Here is a 24,243-nt window from a genome sequence, read left to right on the forward strand (position 1 = left end):
TTATTTTCCTTTCTTCCGCAATCCAGGTAAGCACCTGCGTTAGATTTATTCTCACCACGCGCTTTCCCGTGCTTTTTTCCTTTTCTGTTTCAGCAATTCCCAATGAATCACACTAGTTATTGTGTTGAATAGTCAGTATATCACGCTTGCGCCGAAAAAAAAAAATTAAAACAACGGGCTGCAGGGATCAGTTCTAAACGTTGAGACAAAGAGTGAAAGCTAGACAAAAATTCTTGGGATTTTTTTTAACACCCAATGGTAATCTGCCGTAACCTTTGAAAAGAGAAGTAGGCATATGATTGCTTACCGAGCCTTTTATCCCGTTTTTTCAGAAGCATGTTAAACTGCAACTACGGTTCATTTTACATCAACGAAGAGTAGAAGCCGAAGCAGCATAAAACACACCAGCTTTCCTTAAATACATGATCCCAATCTCCATTTCATTGAGCAGCGCAATATCGACCGTCAGGTGTCCTCCTTTTTCTTTTTTCTTAGCGGATCAAATACTCTCTCATTGCTCGTAGATCGCATGTCATGCCTATGAACTGATGCACGATGAAGAAAACTGGTGCCGACTGAAAAACGTTGTTCATCAAAAGGTTCTAGCCCAGTATGCGAGCTCAGGTGCATAGTCTGAAAGCATAGTCGCACATCAAAGCGTTTTTGGAAGCCCACGCAATTTCTTTTCCTTCTGTCTTTATGCGAAGCATGCTGGAGAACCCTAGACGCAGGTTTTCTTGAAGCCGATTTCGTAAACGGACTTCCATAGGACGGAGTACGCACGAGAAATGATTTAAGAAAGTTGATCTCTTTAAATAATGTCCTCGTAGCGATACTTCGGGCTAGTCCCTTTTCTTTTTTTTTTTTTTTTTAGCCTTCGGGGTGCTTCCTTTTAGTACACCTTTGTACCCAACTCGCTGTCTTTGCATTAAATGAAGTAGTTAATTATTTGCCAACGTTTGAAAAGAAATACAGAGCAATTTCTTATACATGTCTCTGTATAGACGTATATGTTGCCAAAAAATGGCATTAATTCCCATTCTAATGAATGCATTTTAGTGCAGTTTATATGGAGTTTGTGGCGTAGTGCGACAGTGTGCCAGCTTTTATATCTTTCTGGTGAGTAAAAAAAGGAAATAAAGTTTCGAAGGTGCTGGGGCACTTTATTTACTCTCCGCTTTTTGCGGCTGCTGGAAAAAAAAAAGCATGAAAAAAGACAAGTGAAAAGCCCGAGGACGACGTGCACTGAGTTTTAACAGCCGATTTGAGCGCGCTTTCCCGCCATCTCCACATAGGTTAAAGCCCGGGGAGAGTCTTGCCGAGAAGTGAATCTCGAAAGTTCGGCGCCATTACTATCAGCGCCATTAACGCAGACGTTACTAGAGGTGGCACACCCCTTGCTCGATATGCGGCGCGCCGCTTCAATCAGTTTGGTCCGGTGCGAGCGTTTCCCTGTCTTTTCTTACGATGCTTACCGCGTGCGCCTCGCTTTACTTCGCTAAGACGACGAGCAGTCGCCGCGTACGTGATGAAAGACTTCATTAAAGGATCTCCCAAAACAGCTTCTCTCGTTCGACGCGAGCCAAAGCCCTTCACAAATTTGAACGCTCCACACAGGAACCTTCTCGATGTTTTTTGTTTTTTTTTTTTCCTCCATGTCGTCAGCTCTACCCCCTATCCCCCTCCCAATTTTATCCTGCACTGAACCTAAGCAGGCTGCTCATGGGTGGTAACGACGGCAAATACGACGGCTATTCGAACAGATTTATTTCGGAGGCCACGGAAAGAACGCTGGGTGCGCGCTGCCGAGAGTGCTCACCCTCCCTGTGGCCTAGGTCGGCGGTGGCTGCGGACAGCTGGCCGAACGCGCTCTGCCCATCAGCTCCGGCAGCAGCGTCACCCTCGTGTGACCAGGCGGGGACGGCGAGCACGCTGTCGCGGCTGTCGGGCCGGGTCGGCGGCTTGGTGCACGTGCAGCTTTCCGCCGAAGCGCACGAACAGATGCCCATGGCCTTCTCGATGCCTCGGCCGGACGGCCCCGCCACGGCCTCGCCCACCACGTGCTCTGAAAAATGCGCCAACTTTGACATTCGCTCCAGTTGTTTGCCTCCGACGCTTCTGGGGAATTATTTGCTACTCCACCCGTCCGATAGCGAACTGTTGGCGTCAAAGATAGCTATTGTATTTACTGCAGCCCAAGTTCCATGAGTTTGCCAAAGTTCCCAGGTATGATATTCTCCTTCCCGTAGTGGTGGCTAGTATTGCAACCACTGTGCTAGAAAGGTTTCGGATAGCATCGATAGCTGCAGTGCCCCCTGATTTAGATTTCCTTAGTGCCAGGGGTGCTGTGATAGAGGTCTACTACGTGGTCCAATTAGTAAATTGGGAGACTCGGAACGTCAGAAAAGGTCACAGTATATAAACGTTCTTCGAACGCGACAAGCGTAACACTTTCTTCTCGTCTTTAGCTAGCAAGGGTAGCTTTTATTCACCAATCTATTATAGGCTACAGTTTCTGTTTCTTCTTCATACACATGTCGCGCTTTCTCGGAGTTCATTTATCGTTTCCACGTGTAGCTGCAATAGTACAGCAGCAGAGCGGCTGCTTCCGTCCTGTCTATCTCGTTTTCGAGATTATAATCTAACATATATCTTGTTCACAATTGTGGAACGTTAAATGGCTGCTATATGTAGATGTAGACTATGCCAAACTAGGATTTAAACATAAAACACGACCAATGGAAATCTATTACAAAGGGCCCCATGGAACAATATTTAAGGTCAAGCAGTTAAGTAGAAATAAAACAACAAAAACCTGGTGCAAGTTGCGGATTCGAAACTGTAGCAGCAATGGTGCTGGTTGCCTAACGTATGTATGGAATGTTTTCACTTGACAGCTATTCACTCAGCTTTCTATCCACTTGACATGAAGTAATGTGTCAATTATCAATGAAAGTAGCAACGACAATTACACCACTGCCGCCTGAGTCTTTCTAAATTTTGTGCTCTCTCTCTGTTCCTTCAAGGTTCTTGTTGTTTTGCGAGTGCTGTAGCCTAAAGCTAGCTTCTTTCAGCATGTGCAAAGAGCGTTTCTTTTCTAGATTTCTAAGATCCCGCCTTTGCACCTTTCACTGGTGCATTGAATTTTATAGTTTGAATGCTCGGTGCTCAGTGGAGAATGCTAAGTACTTTGAAAAAATTAACTTAATTCAAATAATTATATTTAACGCCGGAAAGCTTAAAGCCTTCTTGTCCTACGTGACTGCTAACAATACAATGCAAGTTTCATTCCGACATGCAAGTACGAGTTCTTTATTTATAAACCGATGACTCGTGCATCGCCGGACAGCGTGTTTAAGGAGTAAACACTGTTATACTCCAGCGAGTGCGGTTCAGCGGCTACCACCAATGCTTTTCACATTACGCAAACCCCATTCGCTTGATCCTGTTCGCCTCATTAGCAGCTTTTTTTTTTTTCACACTGAATTAGCTGCATTCTTTGGTACCTGCGCAGTCCTGCGGGCAAAGCGTCGGGTGCATGAGTTCCAGCTCGTCGCAGATGCCATCAGGGCAGCTCTCCGGGTCGCTAGTGCAGGTGCTGTAGCGCGTGGTCAGATGGCGACCGCCGGAGCCGTGGCGCCAGCGGCAGCGGCCGTCCAGCGTGCCCGGACCGCACGACGCCGAGCATTGGGCCTCGCTCAGCTGCTGGCCGCAAAGGCGCCCTTCTGCGGGAAGCGCCATAGTTTTTGTTTGTTTGCACCATCCATTTCTGCGTCCACAATTTGCGGACGCGATAGGGTTACCATAGCCACGGGTATGCGCTCAGTAAAACTTGTATGTTTACATTCCGCAGATAAATGAAGGGCAAATGAGGGTATACATATGAAGGAAAGAAGCCAACAGTCGGTGAGGCCAAGGAAAGCATTGGGGATTGTACTTTGTCTTTTTCTTTTAATTTTTACTTCGGTAATCACATAAACTAGTGATGTAATTTGTTTAGAGGAACGATAAACACAAACTAGAAGGAAAAAGAAGCGTGCCGATGGTGGGAACCTAACCCACGACCTCCGAATATCGCGTCCGGTGCTCTTCCAACTGAGCTACATCGGCCGCTGTCCTACCTGCTACTTTCTTGGGTATTAATGTCGTCTGTATACGGACCTTGAGAGTGTTCACCAGCGCCGCCCTCAACCATAGCGGTGGACGTAGAACGTCCTTCTGTTACCACCAGCGTCACGTAGAACGTGATCAACAGCGAGGGCGATAGCTGTGCTAGAACCCTCTTATGCTACCTATGGCTTCAAGACTGCCAGAACCGAGACCCCCGTAGGCTACAAGCGGATAAATGAAGAGCAAATGAGGGTACTCGATATAATACATGAAGGAATGAAGCCAACAGTCGGCGAGGCCAAGGAAAGCATTGGGGATTGTACTTTGCCTTTTTTTTTTTTAATTTTACTTGGGTAATCACATAAACTAGTGATGTAATTTGTTTAGGGGAAAGATAAACACAAAGTAGAAGGAAAAACAAACGTGCTGATGGTCTCGCCGACTGTTGGCTTCTTTCCTTCATGTATTATATCGAGTACCCTCATTTGCCCTTCATTTATCCGCTTGTGGCCTACGGGGGTCTCGGTTCTGGCCGTCTTGAAGCCATACGTAGCGTAAGAGGGTTCTAGCACAGCTTTCGCCCTCGCTCTTGATCACGTTCTACGTGACGCTGGTGGTAACAGAAGGACGTTCTACGTCCACCGCTATGGTTGAGGGAGGCGCTGGTGAACACTCTCAAGGTTCGTATACAGACGACATTAATACCCAAGAAAGTAGCAGGTAGGACAGCGGCCGATGTAGCTTATGCATGTTGTTCTACACGCCTTATGATTAACAAAGTGTTATCTGAAAGAATTGATGTCTGTGCGGCAGGGATGTCCACTGTCTCCTCTCCTCTTTGCTATATATTTGGAACCATTGTGTAGAATGGTAATTGCTAACGAATACATCCGTGGTTTTAAGCTGGGAGTATGTGAAGTGAAAATATTGGCATACGCTGATGATGTGGCGCTTTTTTGTGAAGATCGCGAAAGCGTTTCGGAAGCTTTGAAAGTAACACAAAGGTATTGCAGGCAGACTGGTAGTGCTGTTAATTTAAAGAAAAGTCTCGGAGTCTGGCACGGGGAATGGGAAGAGGAGCCGGAAATTTTTTGTGAAGTAAGATGGGCTACAAAGCCCGGAGTTTATTTGGGAGTCCCATTGGACAAATACGGGGAAAATACGAATTACTGGAATGAAAAAGCGGAAGAAAAACGGGAAAGGACGAAAGGATGGATGGGACGTAATCTCTCTATTTTGACCCGTGCGACTGTATGCAAGACCTTTTTGGTGGCAAGAATAATGTATTTACTTCAAGTATTGTATTGTGCTCGAAGAAATATACAAAGGTTCCATCGTGTATTTGCGGTCTTCATTTGGTCGTCCAACTGGGAACGAATTAGCAGAGATAATCTCCTTTGGCGAGTTAAAGACGGAGGGTTGTCTCTAATGCATCTATATGTGCGGCAGATGGTTTTAAGCTTTTGTTTCCTACGTGACCAAAAAGATGCATTCCTGAAAACCTTTATGCAAATCATGCTATCCAGTGCAATTCCAGAGTTTATAGTCTCTTCATGCTCTGCTCGGGGATACACTGTGTCACGCTTCCTGCGAGAAGTGGTGTGGTCGTTCAAGTTTTTGCGCGTGAGGTACTCTGTAGAGTATTTAGCGACGGTACCACCTAAGCGGCTGTACAAGAATCTTATTTCACAATTGTTCCCAGCTCCATTGTACAGAACCTTATACTGTGAAGGCCCAGGGAAAGACGTGCTCAAGTGAGTTAAAAACATGACTGTTGCACCGGGCGTGAAAACATTATTTTTCAAATTGCATACAGGAACCCTCCCAGTCAAAACATGGATGGAAGAAAAGGGCCTTTTTGTACCTTGGGGCTCAAACTGTCTACTATGTAGGAAACCTGAAACAGTTGAGCACGTGTTCCTGGATTTTTGGGATGCGGTGTTTTACTGGGATGTGTTACAAAGGACACTTAAAAAAGACCTGCCATTGACGCCACGTGGAATTTGGTACTTGACAACTGTTAATGATGATTTTCAGTATGACCTCATCATGCTATTGGGCCTTCACAGTATTTGAAGGAGTAGGATGGCTTATAGACACTGTGATGTCCATGCACGATCTGTATGTGATTATTTTGTTGAAGAAGTGTATAAACTAAAAGAAATTTTGAAGCAGCAAGACGCTGCGGAGGAGGTCTTGAGTCTGATGGGCGAACTTGTGGTAATGAAAGTCCATTAGACACGGTTGTCAGCCAAGGGGCATGGCAACCACGATCTTTTACTGATGTATTTGTACCAATTCATGCAATAAAGAAAAAAAAATGTAGCTCAGTTGGAAGAGCACCGGACACGATATTCGGAGGTCGTGGGTTCGGTTCCCACCATCGGCACGTTTGTTTTTCCTTCTACTTTGTGTTTATCTTTCCCCTAAACAAATTACATCACTAGTTTATGTGATTACCGAAGTAAAAATAAAATAAAAATAAAAAAAAAAGATAAAGTACAATCCCCAATGCTTTCCTTGGCCTCGCCGACTGTTGGCTTCTTTCCTTCATACATTCCGCAGAGACACGTGCATGGGGGTCAGACTGGCTTCAGTCTCGTTAAATTTCCCTTTCCTTCAAAATTTAGATCCTTAAGGTGCGAGTATAACTTCCCCGGGTAGGGGAAAAAAATGTTCTTAGAATGGAAAACTCGACAGCAGATTGCTCGGGTGTAAAGCGATGTGAAAAGAAAATTGCAGGGGCAACGCGTTCACTACTGGCGAAAGGCGAGGGCCCACATTCACCGCCATTTACTCGCACGAATGGAAGAGCACGAAGGAAATTGTGTCAGCGCCTGCGCTGAGGATCTGCCATTAGCCCCATAGTCCAGCTGGGCATATAGCCTGGGGCTTTGAAAACGCTTCCGAAATCGATAGAGCGAGATGAGTGCGGCAGAAATAAAAAGAAAAAATAGCCCGGAAAGCAAAATTTTGTAATCCCCAAGCTCGGTTCTTTTCTTGATGAATTTGTTCAACAATGCGAGCCACTACTCGGCTTTTCGGCCGGGCGGTTCTGCATGCAAAGTGGGCAGCCATGCGCCATATTTGGAGGTGGGTGTTGGGCAAGGCCGAGCGAGGCTGCAAGAACGAGTTTGGTCGCCGGCTCTCGTTTAACTTGCCGCTCTGCATTTTATTGCACGGGCTCCGCAGAATAAAAAAAAATAATAATTTTCTTCGGTATTCTTTGACGAGCTGAAATACTTAAAACTGCGCGAACGTAAAAGAAGAAAATGTTTTATGCATCTATAGGCTTCGAACTACTGTGATCTTTAACTCAAGTATATTGCATATGTATTTAGCCGTGACATTCGGTACATATAAAACAACTGAATGGGATTAGGCGTGGTCACTGGATTAAAGGACGCGCACAGCCTGCGAGGTATATTCGCTAAATAATCTGGATCTCGTGCTCCTGCTAGCTCGAAAAGTATTGCTTTCACACCGAGAAAGTTAAGCTGAGTTCAAATCGTACAAGCACATTTCGACATGAAGCTGAAGAGGTGACTCCACTTACATCTATATGAAAAACCTATCAGAAGTGCAGTGCATCATTTCGCGTATATGTGCACTCATCGCCCAAGGAAAGAGCAGCGCAAGTAGCGACGCCTATTTACTTGCGCTGTCATCAATTCCTTACTGATCCCGCAACGACCGCCATTTGCACTTAGTGAATGGCTGCTATGGTTTCTCCTGACTTCACAAAAGAAAAAGCATCCATCATCACCGATACTCGCCCTGCATGCAGGCACTCTTGGCTTTCCAATACAGTAAGTAGCGCCCGTACCATCCTTTGATTGCCGAAATACAGTTTCACATTGCCGTGCACGATAAGGAGCATACTGAAGACACCTAAAAGGTTTCTGGCCCGTGATGCGTGCGTATAGCTCAGGCGCAGCTGCGGCATATTCTCTTACATTAGGCGAGTCTGGCAACAATGTATGCCCAAAAGCATTTTAGTGGTTTATTCCGTCGGCTGGTAATTACCATTGAGGCCAAGCATATAAGAAACAAATATGATATATTAGATATAAACTGACACTCACCGCAGTGCTCCGTTTGAGTGCCATCTGGAAATGAAAGAAAACAGGAACTGTTTTTGTGTCGGTCCTTTCAATACACACGCTATCATATACGCAATGATTTGTTTTTGTTTTCTTAAGCTCCGGATGTTTTTTTTTTCTTTCATAGCTATGTCTACATAATCCTAGCTATATGAACTATAGCCGAACACAACTTAGGAACGAAGCGGCAAAAGCGAATAAGAGGAGGCCCTCCAGCCCATGGGGTCGGCCGATTTCATGACGCTGCGGTTAATCCGCTGTCAGGCTACAGATATTAGCGCCAGATTAACCGTAACCTCGTGAAAAAGTTATGCGGGTTCAAGCATCGCTTGAACCCAGTGATAGAGCGAAAGCTGAGTGTTGCAACGATATCCTGTTTAACACCTTCTTTTCAATCAGCGGTTTTTTCATGATTTGTATTTAAATTAGGTTTTGGGGAAAGGAAGGAGCCTTATGCTTTTGAATGGACTCCACGGAATTGCGGACACCTACACCTAACCAGGCCAAGATTCATATTTTTTCCTTCTGTAATGTAAATTAGTTTATAACAGAGGAAAGGCGCAGTGTCTGTTTTTGACCTTCAAGGTTGTTCAAGGTGAAAACCTCCGTGACGCTGATGGCTCGTAAATTAGGTTTTGAGGATAGGAAGGAGCCTTATACGTTTGAGTGGACGCCACGGAATTGTGGACATCTACACCTAATCATGTTTTCATACCTTTTTATTCTATATCGAACATTGGTTTATAAGAAAGGAAAAGCGAAGTATATCTCTTTGTCCAAGGTTGTACAAGGTAACATCGCACAATCCAGGGCTGCCTCTCCGGTTTTTTTTTGTTTTTTTTTTTTTGTTCAGAGGAAGGGAAAGGCGCAGTATCTGTCACAGTTGTTCTGTGACAACTGAACCGCGTCGTAAGATAAGGAAGGTGTGAGTGAAAGTGGAAAGAGCGGTGAAACACGGTGGAAATTGGTGCCACGGCTAAATCGCTGCATCGCGGTCAATGAAGCTTTCGTTTCAAAATATGTCGACGCCTTTCGCTACGAGGTCACGTTTGAAGGGCAGTTGCCGTCTCGTTCTTGAATATAATGTGACCACAGACTTTCCCTCCTATAAGAGCTTGCATTTTTTCTACGTATTTAATTGCTTCCTGCGCCATCCTAATATAATATTCATACATGGTCCCATAATATAGAATTCATCTCTCCCTGCCCAAATGATACGCGCTCTCGCGAGCGTCTCCGTACTGCTCTGAAATATTGTGCACTTCGCAGGTTCGGGTGACAAGCCTTTGGCAGCCTCTCTCCCACCTTCAGCATCTTGGATGTGCACCTCGACGCGGTAGAGGTGCCGTCGTGAAGGCCCGTTTTCACCGTCGTTCCACAAGGCCTCCAACAGGACACTGGTCTCGGAGGCGTTGAAGCCGCGGAGCCGCTCCTCATTCATCACATACAAGATGCCCGTGTCCGGGGTCACTGCGAGCCAGGGATGCACAGTGGCCGGCCCACCGGAGCTCGATTCGTCTGGCACCAGCTGGAAGCGGTGATTGGATGCTGGCGCTGTCATCGACGAAAGCACCTGCAGGGCCACAGAAAAATGTCGTCCCACTCATAGCCGCGCCATAGTTTGGCTTTTACGCTCTGGCGGTGACACATGAACGCGCAGTGACACAGAGGCGCAAGCTGAGGAAGCGCTGGCGTGATTGAAGCACAAACATTCACAAAACACAACACGTTATGCGATGGTGCCAAGGTTTGTTAACCAGGAAAATATGGGAAAGACGGCTGTAAAGGCGGTTCAGTGATTTTTGCGTGTACTCGGATTATTCGCACCAAGAGAGGAAAATACTTTTTTTTTCTTGGTAGCGAAACGGAACTTCTTGTGCCTTATGACGCACCTGTTGAGTGAATATTCGGGAGGAGCGATTATATTCCGGCGTCTATAGTTCGAATCATGAGCGCTGCTAGAAAGAGGAGATTCATACCGAATGAGGGGTGATTCCTATCATGAACAAGCTTTAACTCCGAGGATTGAAGTCGGAGGTGACTTAGAAGCAGATGGAAGAATCATTAAATGGGAAGTGTGCGTGTACGTGTGAGGGGCAAGGAGAGTGAGGCTCCAGGCAACCAATGCCCTTCACTGAAAAATTAATAGAAGTCAGCTACAACGAATTTTGCCATGAGAGGCTGTCACCTCTCCTTTGTAGCAACTAAAATACTCCAATTGTTAACTGGCAGCTGAATCAACCCATATTTCCAGAAATACGAATAAAATAATGAGAAAATAAGGTTTTCCTTTACTGCTTGTTAAGCTGGGATCGGAGACCTGGCAGTCAAGAGCGAAGGTACGAATCGAGCTCCTCGAAAGGTAGTTCACGGACACTTCACGGACACTTAATGCTTTTCGCTTTGCATATATCGATGCCCTGTAAAGGTCAGCGTTGAATAATACTCTGCAACCACTTCTGGTTTCCCAAGCTAGGTTGCTGCTGGCAAAGGTTATCATTGCCGGAATATTAGTAGCCACCTGTAGCTCCTTACTTGAATGTGCCTTCCACGCCGTCGCAAGCTAACATGCAGAATCTTTTAAAACTGGCAGTGATAACGGCCAATGACCAGACACCTCAAGCATCATTCGCTCAATTATGAAATGGGGCTGATTGTTGGAAACGCATTAGAAGCATACAAAACGTAAGCCGCGCTGGTTATTTTCGTTTGTTTTTTTTTTATTGCACATCGCTGATAACATTGTTAGGTAAACTTATCTTGGCTGTGCTTTGTAAGATACGCCAGTTTGACTCAGCTTTTGAAATATAACTTCAAGCAGTTTTGGAGCGAATCAGCTGCTCGTGTGAAATATCTTGAATGTCGAATGAAAATTGAGTCTCCTTCCCAGAACCTAAAAAAAAAAAAAAAAAAAAATTGTTTGTCAATTTTGAAAATGGCTTACAATGCCTCCTATTTCTCAATATACAAGAAGAGGTTGAGACAAGCGTTTTGACAAATTATCGCCAGAGAAGTGTCTCCTATACGCTATCGATTTGGCGGCACTGTCAGGTTATATCAGTGATCTTACATCTCATTTTCCCGCGTCTTATGCACCAGAAAGCAAAGGTCTGCTCAAGAAGAACAGGAAACGACTTTATTTAACAAAGTAATGAATGCCTGAAAATGTTCCTCTCTTTCGCCTTTTTTTCTTCCTAAAGCAAACGTCTATTTATATACAATACCTCACAATACGTGCTTGATTTATGAACTCCTGGCCTGTCACTGGACGCCAGTCGTTAAGAAGTAGGTTAGGTCTAGTCAGTCAGGTGTACTGCAAATGGCGACATGTACACACTGCAACACCTGTGTTCGATGCAGGAAAAAAGCAAAAGAGTAACGCAGAATGGCATAACACCGATAACAGGACTGCTGCTAAGCTTTTTGCAGCGCGGTTTGATATTTACCCGCGCAAATGTGGTCGCATTCCTCGACAAAGAAACGTTGTAGGTGTCTTTCAGGGAAAGAGGGGTCCTCAGTGTGCTGCTGTTGGACACTTCGATGTGGAACGTCACCTGAAACGAGAAATGGCGGTGCCGTGGAGCGTTAATCCAATATATATACATATATAAATCGGAGAGGCAGTATCTCGGCATCTAAACTGGATTTAAGAACAAACCGAAGAACTACTGATATGTCGAAGGCTTTCATTGAATACGCTTGAATTTATTTTTATGCTTGCAACACCGCATTTGAAATTTTACTGAACTTTAACTGGTTGTTGAGGAGAAATACTTCGATACTAGTTCTTCAAGTGAAAACTCCTCAGTGAAAACACCTGGAGGCTGGACGTCCCGCTTGCACCCCTTTAACCAGTTACTTAAGATGCCATTCGGCCTCCCCCGCTGTGATGCTACAATGTTATGTCGCCTGTGGCTAGGAGTGGCGTTTACAAACGCCTGTTCCCATCTCATCGAAATGGCAGACTCTCCAACGTGTGAGCAGTGAGGGTGTGTTGAAACGATTGCGCACATACTTCGTGACTGCCCTCCAGTTTAGCGTGAGCCTGCCTTTCTGTCTGCTACAATCCGCCGCTTGGACTCCCGCCCTCTTACACAAGCTAAGATTCTGGGCCCTTTGACGCTCTCTACTCTTTTGAACTATAGATCTCTGGACATGTGTCAGACTCCTTTCCTTGGCGCTTTTTCCTTCCTTTCTCTCCCTTTGTTCCCCTCCCCATATGCAGGGTAGCATACTGGGCATCGCGTAGTTAGCCTCCCTGCCTTTCTATTCTCTCTCTATCTGCTCAACTTCAAGCTCCTCTTGTTATTTCGCACCAAAAAAGCTGTAACCTTCAAGATAAGCACGGGTGTCGCGATAGGTCCTTCTATAGTACAAAATCATGAGGACAAAAAGTGAGCTAGTTAAGCCAAAATTCAGTTCATTTCAGTCGTTCAGTCGTGTCCAACTCTTCGTGACCCATGGACCATACTATGTCACGCTTTGCGGTCTCTCACTATCTTCCTAACATCACATAACTTCATCTGCAGCGCCTTGAGGATGCCATCTAACCATCGTTTCGCTGCCTACCCCTTCTCCGGTGACCCTCAACCTTTCTCAACATCAAATCTTTCTTCAGCGACTCCTCTCTTCCCATCAGATGACCAAAGTAGCTGAGCTTTAACTTTAGAATTTGACCCTCCAATGAGCAGTCAGGGTTCATGGTCGGCAATATCGACTGATTTGATCTTCTGGCCGTCCAAGGCACTCTCAAGAGTCTCTGCCAGCACCACAATTCAAACGCGTCAGTTCTTCTGTGGTCAGCCTTCTTCACAGTCCAACTCTCGCATCCATACATCGCAACTGGAAAGACCATAGCACGAGTTATACGGATCTTGGTTGGCAGTGTAATGTCTCTGCTCTTTACTAGGTGGTCAAGGCTAGCCATGGCTCTCTTTCCCAGAAGCAGGCGTCTCCTAATTTCATGGCTGCAGTCTCCTTCCAAGGTAATCTTGGAGCCCAAGAAGAGAAAATCTGGCACAGCTTCCACTTCTTGTCCCTTGATGCTCCAGGACTTGATAGGGCAAGACGCCATGATCTTTGTCTTTTTAATGTTCAGTTTAAGCTCAAACTTCTCACTCTCTTCTAGTACAAAGACGTCATTATCGGTCGGAAGCCACGGTCTGCTTTCCTGATGTTGAGGCTGCTGTCGATTACGCCAATCACTGAAGATTTCACAAGGAGATACGCAGTAGCAGCTTTAAGCACAATGACATGACCAACAGCCTTGTGACGTCATAGTACAAGTCAAGAATGAGAAGGTGGCAGATGCAACTCACTACTATTCACTGGCATGCGATTCCTGCATATTGCTAACTAAAACGATAGCGGTGCTGTCGCCTCGTTGACCCGCGTTTTCAGCTTCCTTCACGGGCCCGCATACACCGCGCGCTGCAGAAGCACATTCGTGATTGACATGGAAGGTGACAGCAACGGCTTCAGTCATAAGTTTCATAAAACGGCGATATCCAACAACTATGTAAATAGCAAATGAAGGGCTAACATTACAGCTCTTTCCATCGTTCTCGCTTTCTTCTTCTTTTGTTTTTTCTGAAGAACTTAATAAGGCATCAATTTTAAAAAGACGCACATTGAACACGGACACAGATATAGAAGCCAGGACGAGCGCTAATTAGCGTTATTTTAGCGCTCGTCCTGTCTTCTATGTGTGTGCCCGTGTTAAATGCACTAGTCTTTTTATTAATGATGACATACCAACTAGCCCAGCTTTCTGCCTTGACTTAATAAGGCGTAGTGCACATCTTGGATTGCGCCATCATACCAGCTTCCTCAGTAAGTGTTCCGAAAATTTTACGAAGCTTCTTTTCGTCTTTCTCTTTCGCGAATGGTTCTCGGCAGTCATGTCTGTCCTCCCAAACGCAAATGAGGAGCACTGCAAATTTTGTACGAAGGACTGGAAATCGTTCACAACAAACCAAAACATCATTAACCGTCACCGCATGACTGAAATGACGGAAACGATGATTATATGATTCCGCGCTGCTGGCGGTCAGCCACACAACCCTTGCGCGCTAATTGTCCGAAATATTCTAGTCGAATATCTGGCAATGCGTGAGAAACTAAGCTGTCAAATTGAACGTCAATACTAAACTATAAAGTTCAAAACTATACTCTAAATACGAAAACTCGCAAACCCCTAGTTAAGCGAAACTATACGAGAAGCGAGATTCCTTGGAAATCTTCGTGTACGCTAAGGCCTCAGATACGGTGAACCTTTCACAACTAAGGTGGACCAATCAAGTTGACTGCAAACGAGGTGTTCTGTACCTTGCTTGGAACATCCGCACGCATCAGACCTACGTCCTCCACGACGACGGCAAAGTTGTACTTGTCTCCTGGAAACCACACCCCAGAGCTCCGGGCGACGACCTCTGCGGGAAAAGGTTCATTGCATTCATTGAGTACAGCTGCGTCTCCCCGCGTCGAAAAGTGCGCACGGGTTGAACTTCTTGCCTGTTACGTAAACAAAGACATTGGGAACATGGGCTCTCTCCGACAACTCTCATGACAGTGTATACTGCGACCGCAAAATGACCAAGTCCAAAAGAATGGAAAATACAACGCATCGCGATAGATTATATATTGACCATCTTAACCACCTGCCTGCAAAATTTGCATGCCGCGACCACTGTCGAAGTAAACGAGACAACGGTTATACATTGCCTACAGTTTGTTTAAGTAAATTTAGCACAACAGACTCTTTCGAGTTGTGTTACGCGTATGTGGATGTGTCAGGTCTCTGTTAAACAGTCTCCCGCTGCGGTGACGTACGCTCAGGAACCTGTTCTTGTTTTTGCTTACCGCCTTATCTTCGTCGTTTATGTTTGCGTCCACCCTTACCTAAGGGAACATGAAATTGACTGTTCTCGATCTATTGAAACTAATTAAAATGACAGTCTGCCCGTGCTGGTTCGGGCACGAACGCTATTATACGAGAAAAATATCAAGAGCGCAAGTGTAACGAAATCTGGACGCCATTTTTCTGGACGTCTCCTTACCTCGGGATCATCTAGCAACTCCAACAACAGTCGTTGTAGAAAGAAAGAGAGCTCGAGTCGAGGCATATACTAGCGTATGAGCATTTTCGCCGACGTATCTGACGAAGGAAGAAAATGGCCCCGCACAAGCAAAGGCCAAATATGCAAATATTGTGTTCTAAAGGGAAAGAAAACGCATTAAAAGCCGCCTGTAAACAACACTTAACACCTCGTCAGGATACGGTTATTGGGCGAGTTGATTCATGACGATGGGAAGGTATGTGCGCGAAAAAAAAAGATCACGAGAGAAGAGGAGACAGGACGGGACGAGGGTCCTGTGTCCTCTTCTCTCGTAATCGTCTTTTTTTTTTATAGCACATACCTGCCCATCTTACATCTCAATTGGCAGCAGCCTTTTGTGCTTCGCCTCAGGCAAGGAATAAGGTTTGCAGGACAAAGTAACAAAATTAACTGCACACTAGTACCTTGTCACTAAGGCTGCTGCCTTCGTAGAATCTGCATGAAGTATGTCTGCCGTTTCCTTGCAACACACCTACAAAGTGGCACGCAAATGAATTTCTTTTTTTGTCTAATATCTCAAGACTAAAGAACGAACCTCGTATATGATCGTGTTAATTGCCTAGCAAATTGTGTTTAAGAAAATAAATAACACATTGTTATTATTGATGAACACTTTTCTACTCCCACGACGCATGACATGTTGAGTTAGATGAGAATGCCACACGAGACGACACGCGGTTACGACCATTGGTCACGCCGCGAGCGCAAGAGCAATAGAGAGAAATATTCACCGCCACTGTGCTCTTTGTGTCTCATGAAGTATTTACTGCACGCGGCGGTACTTTCAGTTATTAGAGAGATTTTGGCATACCGTGATCCGCGATCCGCCACCGTGACCCTCTACAGCTCGTGGTTGCTGATTGGTTGCGATGCGGCCGGTCAATGTGCCGGTATCAAGTATGTGGCGCCATCTGTCGGCATCAAAGTGATCTGAGCATGCGCAATCGCGCGGTGGCGGATCACGGTAGAGGTTCGCGGATCACGATGTGCTAAATCTCTCTATTGCTTGCTAAAGCGGAGAGCGTGAATCAGGCAAACTTTGGCTATGTTTTTGTCACCTGTGGAAAAATTTTCAAGGAATTTGCTCCGACAGCAAACTAAACTGCAAAGATAAGGCACATTGTTAAATGCTTCAATCGCTCTAGACAAACTTGTGACCATGACAGCAGACAGTTTTTAGCTGTGTGTCCGCGATAGCTTTATGTACGTATCCGGTGTGCGTCAAGGCGCACTCGCATCCTTCTTGATGACATATTTAGAGTCGCGTCGGGTGCGCAAAGCCTGAGCAGCGTAACACTCCGTGGCGCCATCTAGTAGTGTGAGCAAGTCAAAGCTCAACTCTGTGGCAAACAGCTTTCCTGCAATAGTCATGGCAGTGATAAACGCATTCAAGTGCATTCGCTCTTAAAAAAAATAATTTCTTTAAATGGGAATGTAATTGGCGGAACAAACTTGGAGAACAACTTTCTTCCCCCTCCGGTGTCGTTGCTATGAAAATATTGTACACTGTACTGAGTTAGGCTTAACAGGAAAAGAACTTCCAATTTGTCTTGAAGACGTATTTTATTATTTGCCAATACCAATTGGGGTTGAAATACGCAAAAATCGGAAAACTGGGACGAATGGAAGTATTTGGAGCCCGCTATCATGTCGAAGAATGCAGCGGCGACGTTGTATTTGGTCCGAAGCGGGTGGGAGTGGCAGCATCACCTTGTCAACGTTAACCACGCAAGACCCACAGAGGCCGCAGCGCACACTGCGCCGGCGTGCGCGACGGCATGCCCACATGCGTTAGACGAAACACTCGCGCTTGTGTTCAGTATATGTGCATTAGCACCCCGCGCTTCCCCTCATCCTCATGCTTGTCGCGTACGTTAAGCCTTCGCAGGCACACAGCTAAAACTGTCTAATGGCTATTGACGGGAGGACCCAACAGCGTTTGCACGCAAGTGCGCCCCAGCCCATAATGTTGGCAAAGCAGTCGTGAGGCGACTGCACACTCTATGTCTAGACTGCAACTCCCAGCAAGTCAGGCGATATGGCGTTAGCCAACCGTCCACCCACAGCAACAAATATTGCCTCTTCCTTGAATGACATAATTTATTGGCAGCTTCCGCATATAAGGTTCTCACGTGACCTCTTTGAGGTGCTGCGCAGCGCTCTGACGGCCGACCGAAAATGTATGCAAAACACTAAGAGTGACCGTCGAAATCAGGCATGCTATGCATCTTATTTAGATATTTATGTTTATGACCAGTGAACGATCTGCGTCATATTTGGAGCCTACGAGTTGCGGCTAAAATTTTACAATTCACACAAATTGGTCAATGCGCCTCTGCCGGTGCAAAGTTGGCTGGTACAACGACATCATTCGCGCTCTATGGATACAATACTGTGGGTGGCTTTAATTTTAACGCAGCAAGATTTTGTGCAAATAGGAGCATACGCCGCAGTCGTGATCCCGCACCTTTGCTGACGCAATGCAAAATACGATCGTAAACCCGCAATCACTCTTACTTGCGTTCAGGAACGTCATCTTCTTGTCCGTAATGAACGTCTGAAAAGGCAAGGCGCCCAGCTCGAAGAGGTTCAGGTTGTCCTCTTCCACCCGTACACTAAAATTGTTGGCGTCCTTGGAGTCTTGGTCCAGGACCGATATTACGCAATCCAGCGAGTCGCCCTGCACGAATGCAATGCACACGAATACCAAACACAGTCAGGACAAAGGCCGGCCGGGTTTAGTGGCACGCTTGAGCACACATTGTTGAAAACGTTCAAATGTTTTAAGCGTATTTATCGCATGTTTGCCTTAACAGGAGAGCTGTAGTAAGCCAGCTATTAGAAAACCCGATGGGGAAATATTTGATGAGAAGGAACAAAAAAAGTCCGGATAAGACTTTTTTTTAAACTGCAGCTAGGTGGGGATTAGGCGCACTATAAGGACGTGTCACCATTACTTAGCTTTGTTTATCTTGCTTTATATATCTTGCGTCTGCGGCTCCCTTTGCGGTACCTGTTTCGCGTAGTACATGCATTTTACTACTCCCCGATTCACTCTAATCCCTTAGTTTACACCTCTATAATTTCACACATGCTCATTAGCACAGAGTCGTAAGCTACAAGACCACTCGACACAGATATAAAGCACCGCTTGAAACCGATGTACCTGCGTGGCCTAGAGGCAGCGTGCCTCACTCGGAATCCAAGGATCCCGGTTTCTATTCCCATCTCGACGTCCAACTTCAAACGAGGCGTCTCAGATATCCACTATTGCCAACTAGGCCATGTCTTCTCGTGACGTCATAAAACTCGACGACCAATCAATGGCAGGCTATGCCACCTGTCAACTGCTACCAGCCAGGGTCTTCACCAGCACACCTAACGTTTATTATTATTATTATTATTATTATTATTATTATTATTATTATTATTATTATTATTATTATTATTATTATTATTATTATTATTATTATTATTATTATTATTATTATTATTATTATTATTATTATTATTGCAAAAGCAATACTACGCCAGGTCTAACCGCTCGTCGCTGTGTGCCGTGTCCGTGTCCGTGGTCCCCTGGCAGGAGCTGCCAACTTGGGTCTCTCGTTTCACATGAGACGTTTATGTTAGAATCAGCCTGCAGGACACTGGCATTCACGTTACCCCTATAGGCCACTAAGGCACGTTCATACGGCTTGGTTAAAACGGGGCTTTATATGTGGGCTGAGGAAGAAGAAAAAGAGAAGAAGAAGAACGCTCGGTCACCCACAGCTAATGCTTTCGCTCAATATTTGGTTCAGCAGCGTTGAACTCTTCTAATTTTTTTTTCAGTAGTGACCCACATAGTGTTAGCGCACTTATCATGATCCATCATCAAAAACAGCAATGCCGGCTACAGAAAACAATATCTCAGTTATGTCTATAGGGCTCAGCTGTGCGACAACACACAACGCGACAGACAACCTGTCTTGTTATTTTGGATATATAACAAATTTCTGAATACACATGCGCAATGTGTATCTTTTTTTTTTCTTTAAGCATGTTCTGGCGATCATTCGATACATTAGTTTCCCGATTTCACTCGTTCCGTATACCCTGTCCTACGTGTGTGTGTTCTTTCACGCAACTTAACCATGTCCGACGATTTACCCTACCTAGCCTGACCGCATTTCTACTCAAGCATATTCTCGGAATTTCGACGACTATTCAGCTAACAGTGGCTAAAAGAAGAAACTAATATTTATTTCGTGCAACAAAAAGGGCGGGCATAGAGAAAGAAACAAAAAAAAATGTTTTGGTTTGTCGGGTTTAACGTCCCAAAGCGATTCAGGTTATTTGGGATGCCGTAGCAGAGGACTCCGGAAATTTGGACCACCTGGGGATCTTTAACGTGCACGCACATCGCACAGCACACGGAGGCCTCTTTCTTTCGCCTCCATCAAAACGCAGCCACCAACAAATAAATATAACAGACGTCAATGCTTGCACTGCGCTATCTGCATTTAGGGAGAGGATAATAAATAATATTCCAGGATTGATTAAAGCTGAAACTTCACATGATGTGTCATGAGCACACCTAAGTTAAATATACGCGTACGCCGCATAATTCATCAACCGGTCGCTTTTTTGCAGTATATTGAACGAAAGTTTAATTTCTATTGATATTTTAGCACAGGTCGCGTACGTCCTCTGAGTGTGAAAAATTACATGAGTAACTCAAGACGCATTCGGATTGGTTTGTGGGGTTTATCGTCCCAAAGCGACTCAGGCTATGAGAGACGCCGTAGGGGAAGACTCCGGAAATTTCGACTACCTGGGGCTCTTTAACGTGCACTGACATCGCACAGCCCACGGGCGCCTTGCTTTTCGCCTCCATCGAAAAGCGGCCGCCGAGGCCGAGATTCGATCCCGCGTCATTGGGAACAGTAGTCGAGCGCCGTAACCACTGTGCCACCCCGGCGGAGTCTCAAGACGCACTCGATGCATCTACAAAATTAAAGCACTGGCGAGTTACATACAAACGCAAGGCAGACTCAGCTACGAGCAGTAATGCCAGTATAGTTGTCAGGTATACACAGACATATCTAAGCTGGCCCAACTTGGGAATTCCGAGATTCTTGGGAGCGCTGAAGGTGTCAATAGCGCCGTTCGAACTTCACTCCGCCATTTTTACATGCCACATCAGTGTACGCACTGTCTTCCAACAAAGTGGACAAGTGCGAGAAATGTTGAAATGACTCTTTTGCCAAAGCCCCTTCAATATGAAGATAACCGAGGCGGTGCGAAAGCATAGCGGCAGTTTCTCAGTTCGGAGGAACCTGGCATAATATTGCTTACGTGACGCAGTTTTGTGGTACCAAGGAGACTAAGCAGCTTTATACCACGAAGGAGACTGCAGCCGCGTAAAAGAAAGAAACTATCTTTTTTCGCACCTTTCTGCGCTTCATGGGGTTTTGTCCTCAAGTTGTGGTGCTTCCAGGATTGGTGGCTGGTTCGCACTTGCGCCCCGCGAGCAAGATAGATGCACCCTTATCAGTACTTCGAGGTGAGAAATAGATCTTCGCTCGAACAAAGTGGTGCTGATATGTGGCATAACATGTATAGTATATCTAACCGCATCGTCTAAATGCATTTTTGTATTTGCCCGATACGGAGCTAAGACGTTTTAGCTGGCTAGTTGTTTCGGATACATCCTGTAGCGTACAATGTGAACAAGATACATTCAGTATTCGGTAGTGTTCCGCATCCTTCATTGTTTAGCTGCTGTCGGGCTTTAAACGACACGAGGCGTGCTATAAATGCGGACAATATATGTGAAAAGTGTTTAAAAGAGTGCAGAGGTACGACCTCGAAAAGGCTGCATTGTGACATTTAGTGCTTGCTCATTTCAATGAGGTTGCTACGATTAGTTAGCACCCCAAAAGTATAGAAAGAAGAGAGCATTGTTTTTAATCTATCTAGTTAAGACAATGCTTATCGGAGCCTAAAGTTACATGTTCAGCATACCTTATGAAGTGAACGCACAGATGTTCGGCAGACCAGACTGCTTTCTGTCTGAGCCCTGGGTGGTTGATTGTCCAAATCCTTGACCTGGAGGGACACCTTGGCCGTCTCGTTTGGGTGGCCGGCTAAGGAGCACACCAGCCTCGCCATCAGCACAGTGGTGTCTGCAACGGGCGATTCGCTCCAGAGCACGGGTCGCGTCAGAAGAAGCTGGCCGGAGCTTTCATCAAAAGCCAGCCAGTTGTCATCGTCTGGTGGGATTTGGAAGCAGAAGGAATACGGCAGTCTAATCTGAGATTTACAAAGACATCGAATCGGGAAATAATCTGCAAGATCTATATTATTATTTTTTTTTTAATTTAAATGTCCTCGCGTGGTTGTGCATATACGGAAGAAGTAGTGGCTTTTGAGGAGAGAATTCGGCGGTATTATTTTCTCCACCTGTTTCTAAGCGCAGACATTGCATTTGAACAAAGAGTATTTCAAGATTGACCAATGTGCTCTATCTGGCATACGCAGTTCAAGCGCACTTTCTGAATTCAAAATCATATGTTGGCCACTTGCGAAGGTTATACACATCGTCGCACAACTGTTGTAGCTAACCTTGCAATGGAAGCTAGTGTGCTTGGAAAGATTGGCAATTAACTGTGATTAATTGTTCAAATTACTTGGTTATTTTTAGTCCTGCTATTACGTCATCGATAAAGATTTTGTTTGTGTGGCGACGCGGACAGCGTACAGACCTTGGCGTACAGCGTAGCTTGGCTCCAGGTCCGGGCAGACGACTGCCATGGCAGGCGGCCTGATGACTTCGAGCACGGTTCCAGCCCTCGCGACTTCGTGGATAGAATATTCAAATTTGTGGCCCTCTTCACCGAAGCAGACCTTCCGCCTTGACCCGCACGTCTTTACCCGCTCTTCTTCCGACAGCAGCCGAACACGGACCTGTGTGCGACTGCCATTTTCGAACCCTTGGGCCGTGACGCGGGCTTCGACGACCAGGTTCCATTCCACAGGCCTGTTTTCTGGTCGCCCTGATAAAGCAAACATACGAAAAAGCATGAGTTTTATTACGTTTTATTCCGTTTACTATGACACCACATGATCCGTTTTCCCCAAGTACACTGACATAATGCCTGCATGCACCCCTGTTCTATATCGTGCTGCCGATCTAAGAGTACAAACTCGTAACATGCGAGGAACCCGGCCTCTTTTCGTTGGCGGAGAGCTACAAACAGTCATGCTTATTTTCTGTGTAGACCTGGATACATAGTATCAGAAAAAAAAAAATATTTAGGCTTAACTTGTCTCGTATAAATACTCGGCACTTCGCCCATCAAAGTGTTCGGTGCTATCTCCTCATTTTTTTTAAGTATCCTAGCAATCAACCGAACCGTTGACAACATTAATAGCGGTAGTTTGTTCATCAAGAAACGGGCTATTACTACACGAATGGCCAAGTGGTTTTAGAGCTTATTTTGACATGCAATTTAATCCCCCTCAAGCACCGCGGAGCTTCATGATCACACTGCAGAGCAACGAGTTATACATCAGCTTCAAAATCAAGGAGTCACTACTGCGTGATCCGTCTGCTATTACCACAACAATTTATTCTCAACGCTTACTACATGATGAGGGGTATTTCGTCGCCTGCCCACTCGTTCGTATGTCTGTTGGCTCTAGCACACAAATGCTGAGTGGAAATGCCGTCCATACCAGCCACGATCAGCTTTTTGCTTGACCTAAAACTGCCTAATACGCTGAATGACTCAGCCCCATTTGCAATGCGACATTGAGACGTTGGTGGAGGAATCGGTGAAAGAATATAGGGGCTGGATTCTGCAACTCTCGGGAGTAAATGGCCATTCAGGCATTGAAGCGGGCTGGCACGTGCAGATGGATTTACTGGTGATGGAACGGAATAAAAAGCAGCGACAATCGGACCTGCTTATTTTATTATTATTAGCGGTATTTTCACCATGCCGGATTTTACGCCGTGCGTCATACGCGACAAAATAACATAATTTAACTATGTGCAGACATTCAGTGATGTGCTGTTCATCACACAAGAAATCATATGCAAAAACTTACTACTGGGAGTAGATATTTGCTCATTTTTCTGTTACTCATGTAAAGCTCACTAGGTGACCAGTTAGCAAGCTGAAATGATTGATTCGTACGTTTTCTGTGCAATACATCAATCGTCATGTAAGACCCACTAACTGTTCTCACTTCATTTGGTAAGAAGCGTTAGTGAAGGTGCAGCCCCAGAGAGCTATTACTGTAGGCAGATATTTGCATGGACAAAACGATCAGAATGAATTCAGCAGGTTGCAGTAAGTTCGAGGTTAGCTAAGAAACGAATTAGGTAAGACGCCGAGTAGCCCGCCACAAATAGAATTTCGACCCAACACGAGCGCCTTAGAAGCTAAACACGCATGCCGATTTGCATCTTTTATATAATCTGTTCCCCCTCAAAAAATGTACTGAGCTAGAAACCTTTTCTTAGTTTCCTAACGCCAGACTATAGTCAGCAAATTGGAAATATAGATGTATTGGCAATTTACGCGAGAAAGTTCAATTTCTCGTTGATGAGGTGGCGCAACAGTCGCATTTCTATTCGAACTCAGTTTAGGGTGTCCAGTTTACAAGATATACAGCAGAGATAAGTAGAAACAATACGAATCTCTGACGTCCGCCATAGGCTGTACCAGTGTAATGCTTATCTAGGCTCGGAAGTAAGTTCTGACGGAGCAAACATCAGCAGCAGCGTGGTAAGACTAGACTGCATCTTAAGTCTGCTCAAAACGCCCTCGGTCTAAATTCTTCGATTTCCATTCTCAACAACGCCTGCATTACGAATGGAAATTTTTCTTAACGGATGAGCGGCCTCGTTACCATTTCTT

General features: G+C 45.4%; 1 protein-coding gene across 1 annotated transcript in view; it reads right to left on the reverse strand.

Annotated features, from left to right (window-relative positions):
• The window catches only part of LOC146202091 (proto-oncogene tyrosine-protein kinase receptor Ret-like), a 265,403-nt gene that overhangs the window by 51,406 nt on the left and 189,754 nt on the right, over positions 1-24,243 (reverse strand). The window contains exons 3-11 of the mRNA XM_084587934.1: positions 22,081-22,371; positions 21,341-21,588; positions 17,849-18,011; positions 14,541-14,644; positions 11,660-11,767; positions 9,519-9,786; positions 8,196-8,219; positions 3,507-3,725; positions 1,820-2,065 (exon numbers count right to left, since the gene is read on the reverse strand). Coding sequence (XP_084444060.1) covers positions 1,820-2,065; positions 3,507-3,725; positions 8,196-8,219; positions 9,519-9,786; positions 11,660-11,767; positions 14,541-14,644; positions 17,849-18,011; positions 21,341-21,588; positions 22,081-22,371 — 1,671 coding nt within the window. The remainder of the gene's footprint in view (positions 1-1,819; positions 2,066-3,506; positions 3,726-8,195; positions 8,220-9,518; positions 9,787-11,659; positions 11,768-14,540; positions 14,645-17,848; positions 18,012-21,340; positions 21,589-22,080; positions 22,372-24,243) is intronic.

This window comes from Amblyomma maculatum, chromosome 1 (assembly GCF_055883805.1).
Source record: "Amblyomma maculatum isolate TAMU_Amacu chromosome 1, ASM5588380v1, whole genome shotgun sequence".
In the NCBI taxonomy this organism is placed as follows: domain Eukaryota; kingdom Metazoa; phylum Arthropoda; class Arachnida; order Ixodida; family Ixodidae; genus Amblyomma; species Amblyomma maculatum.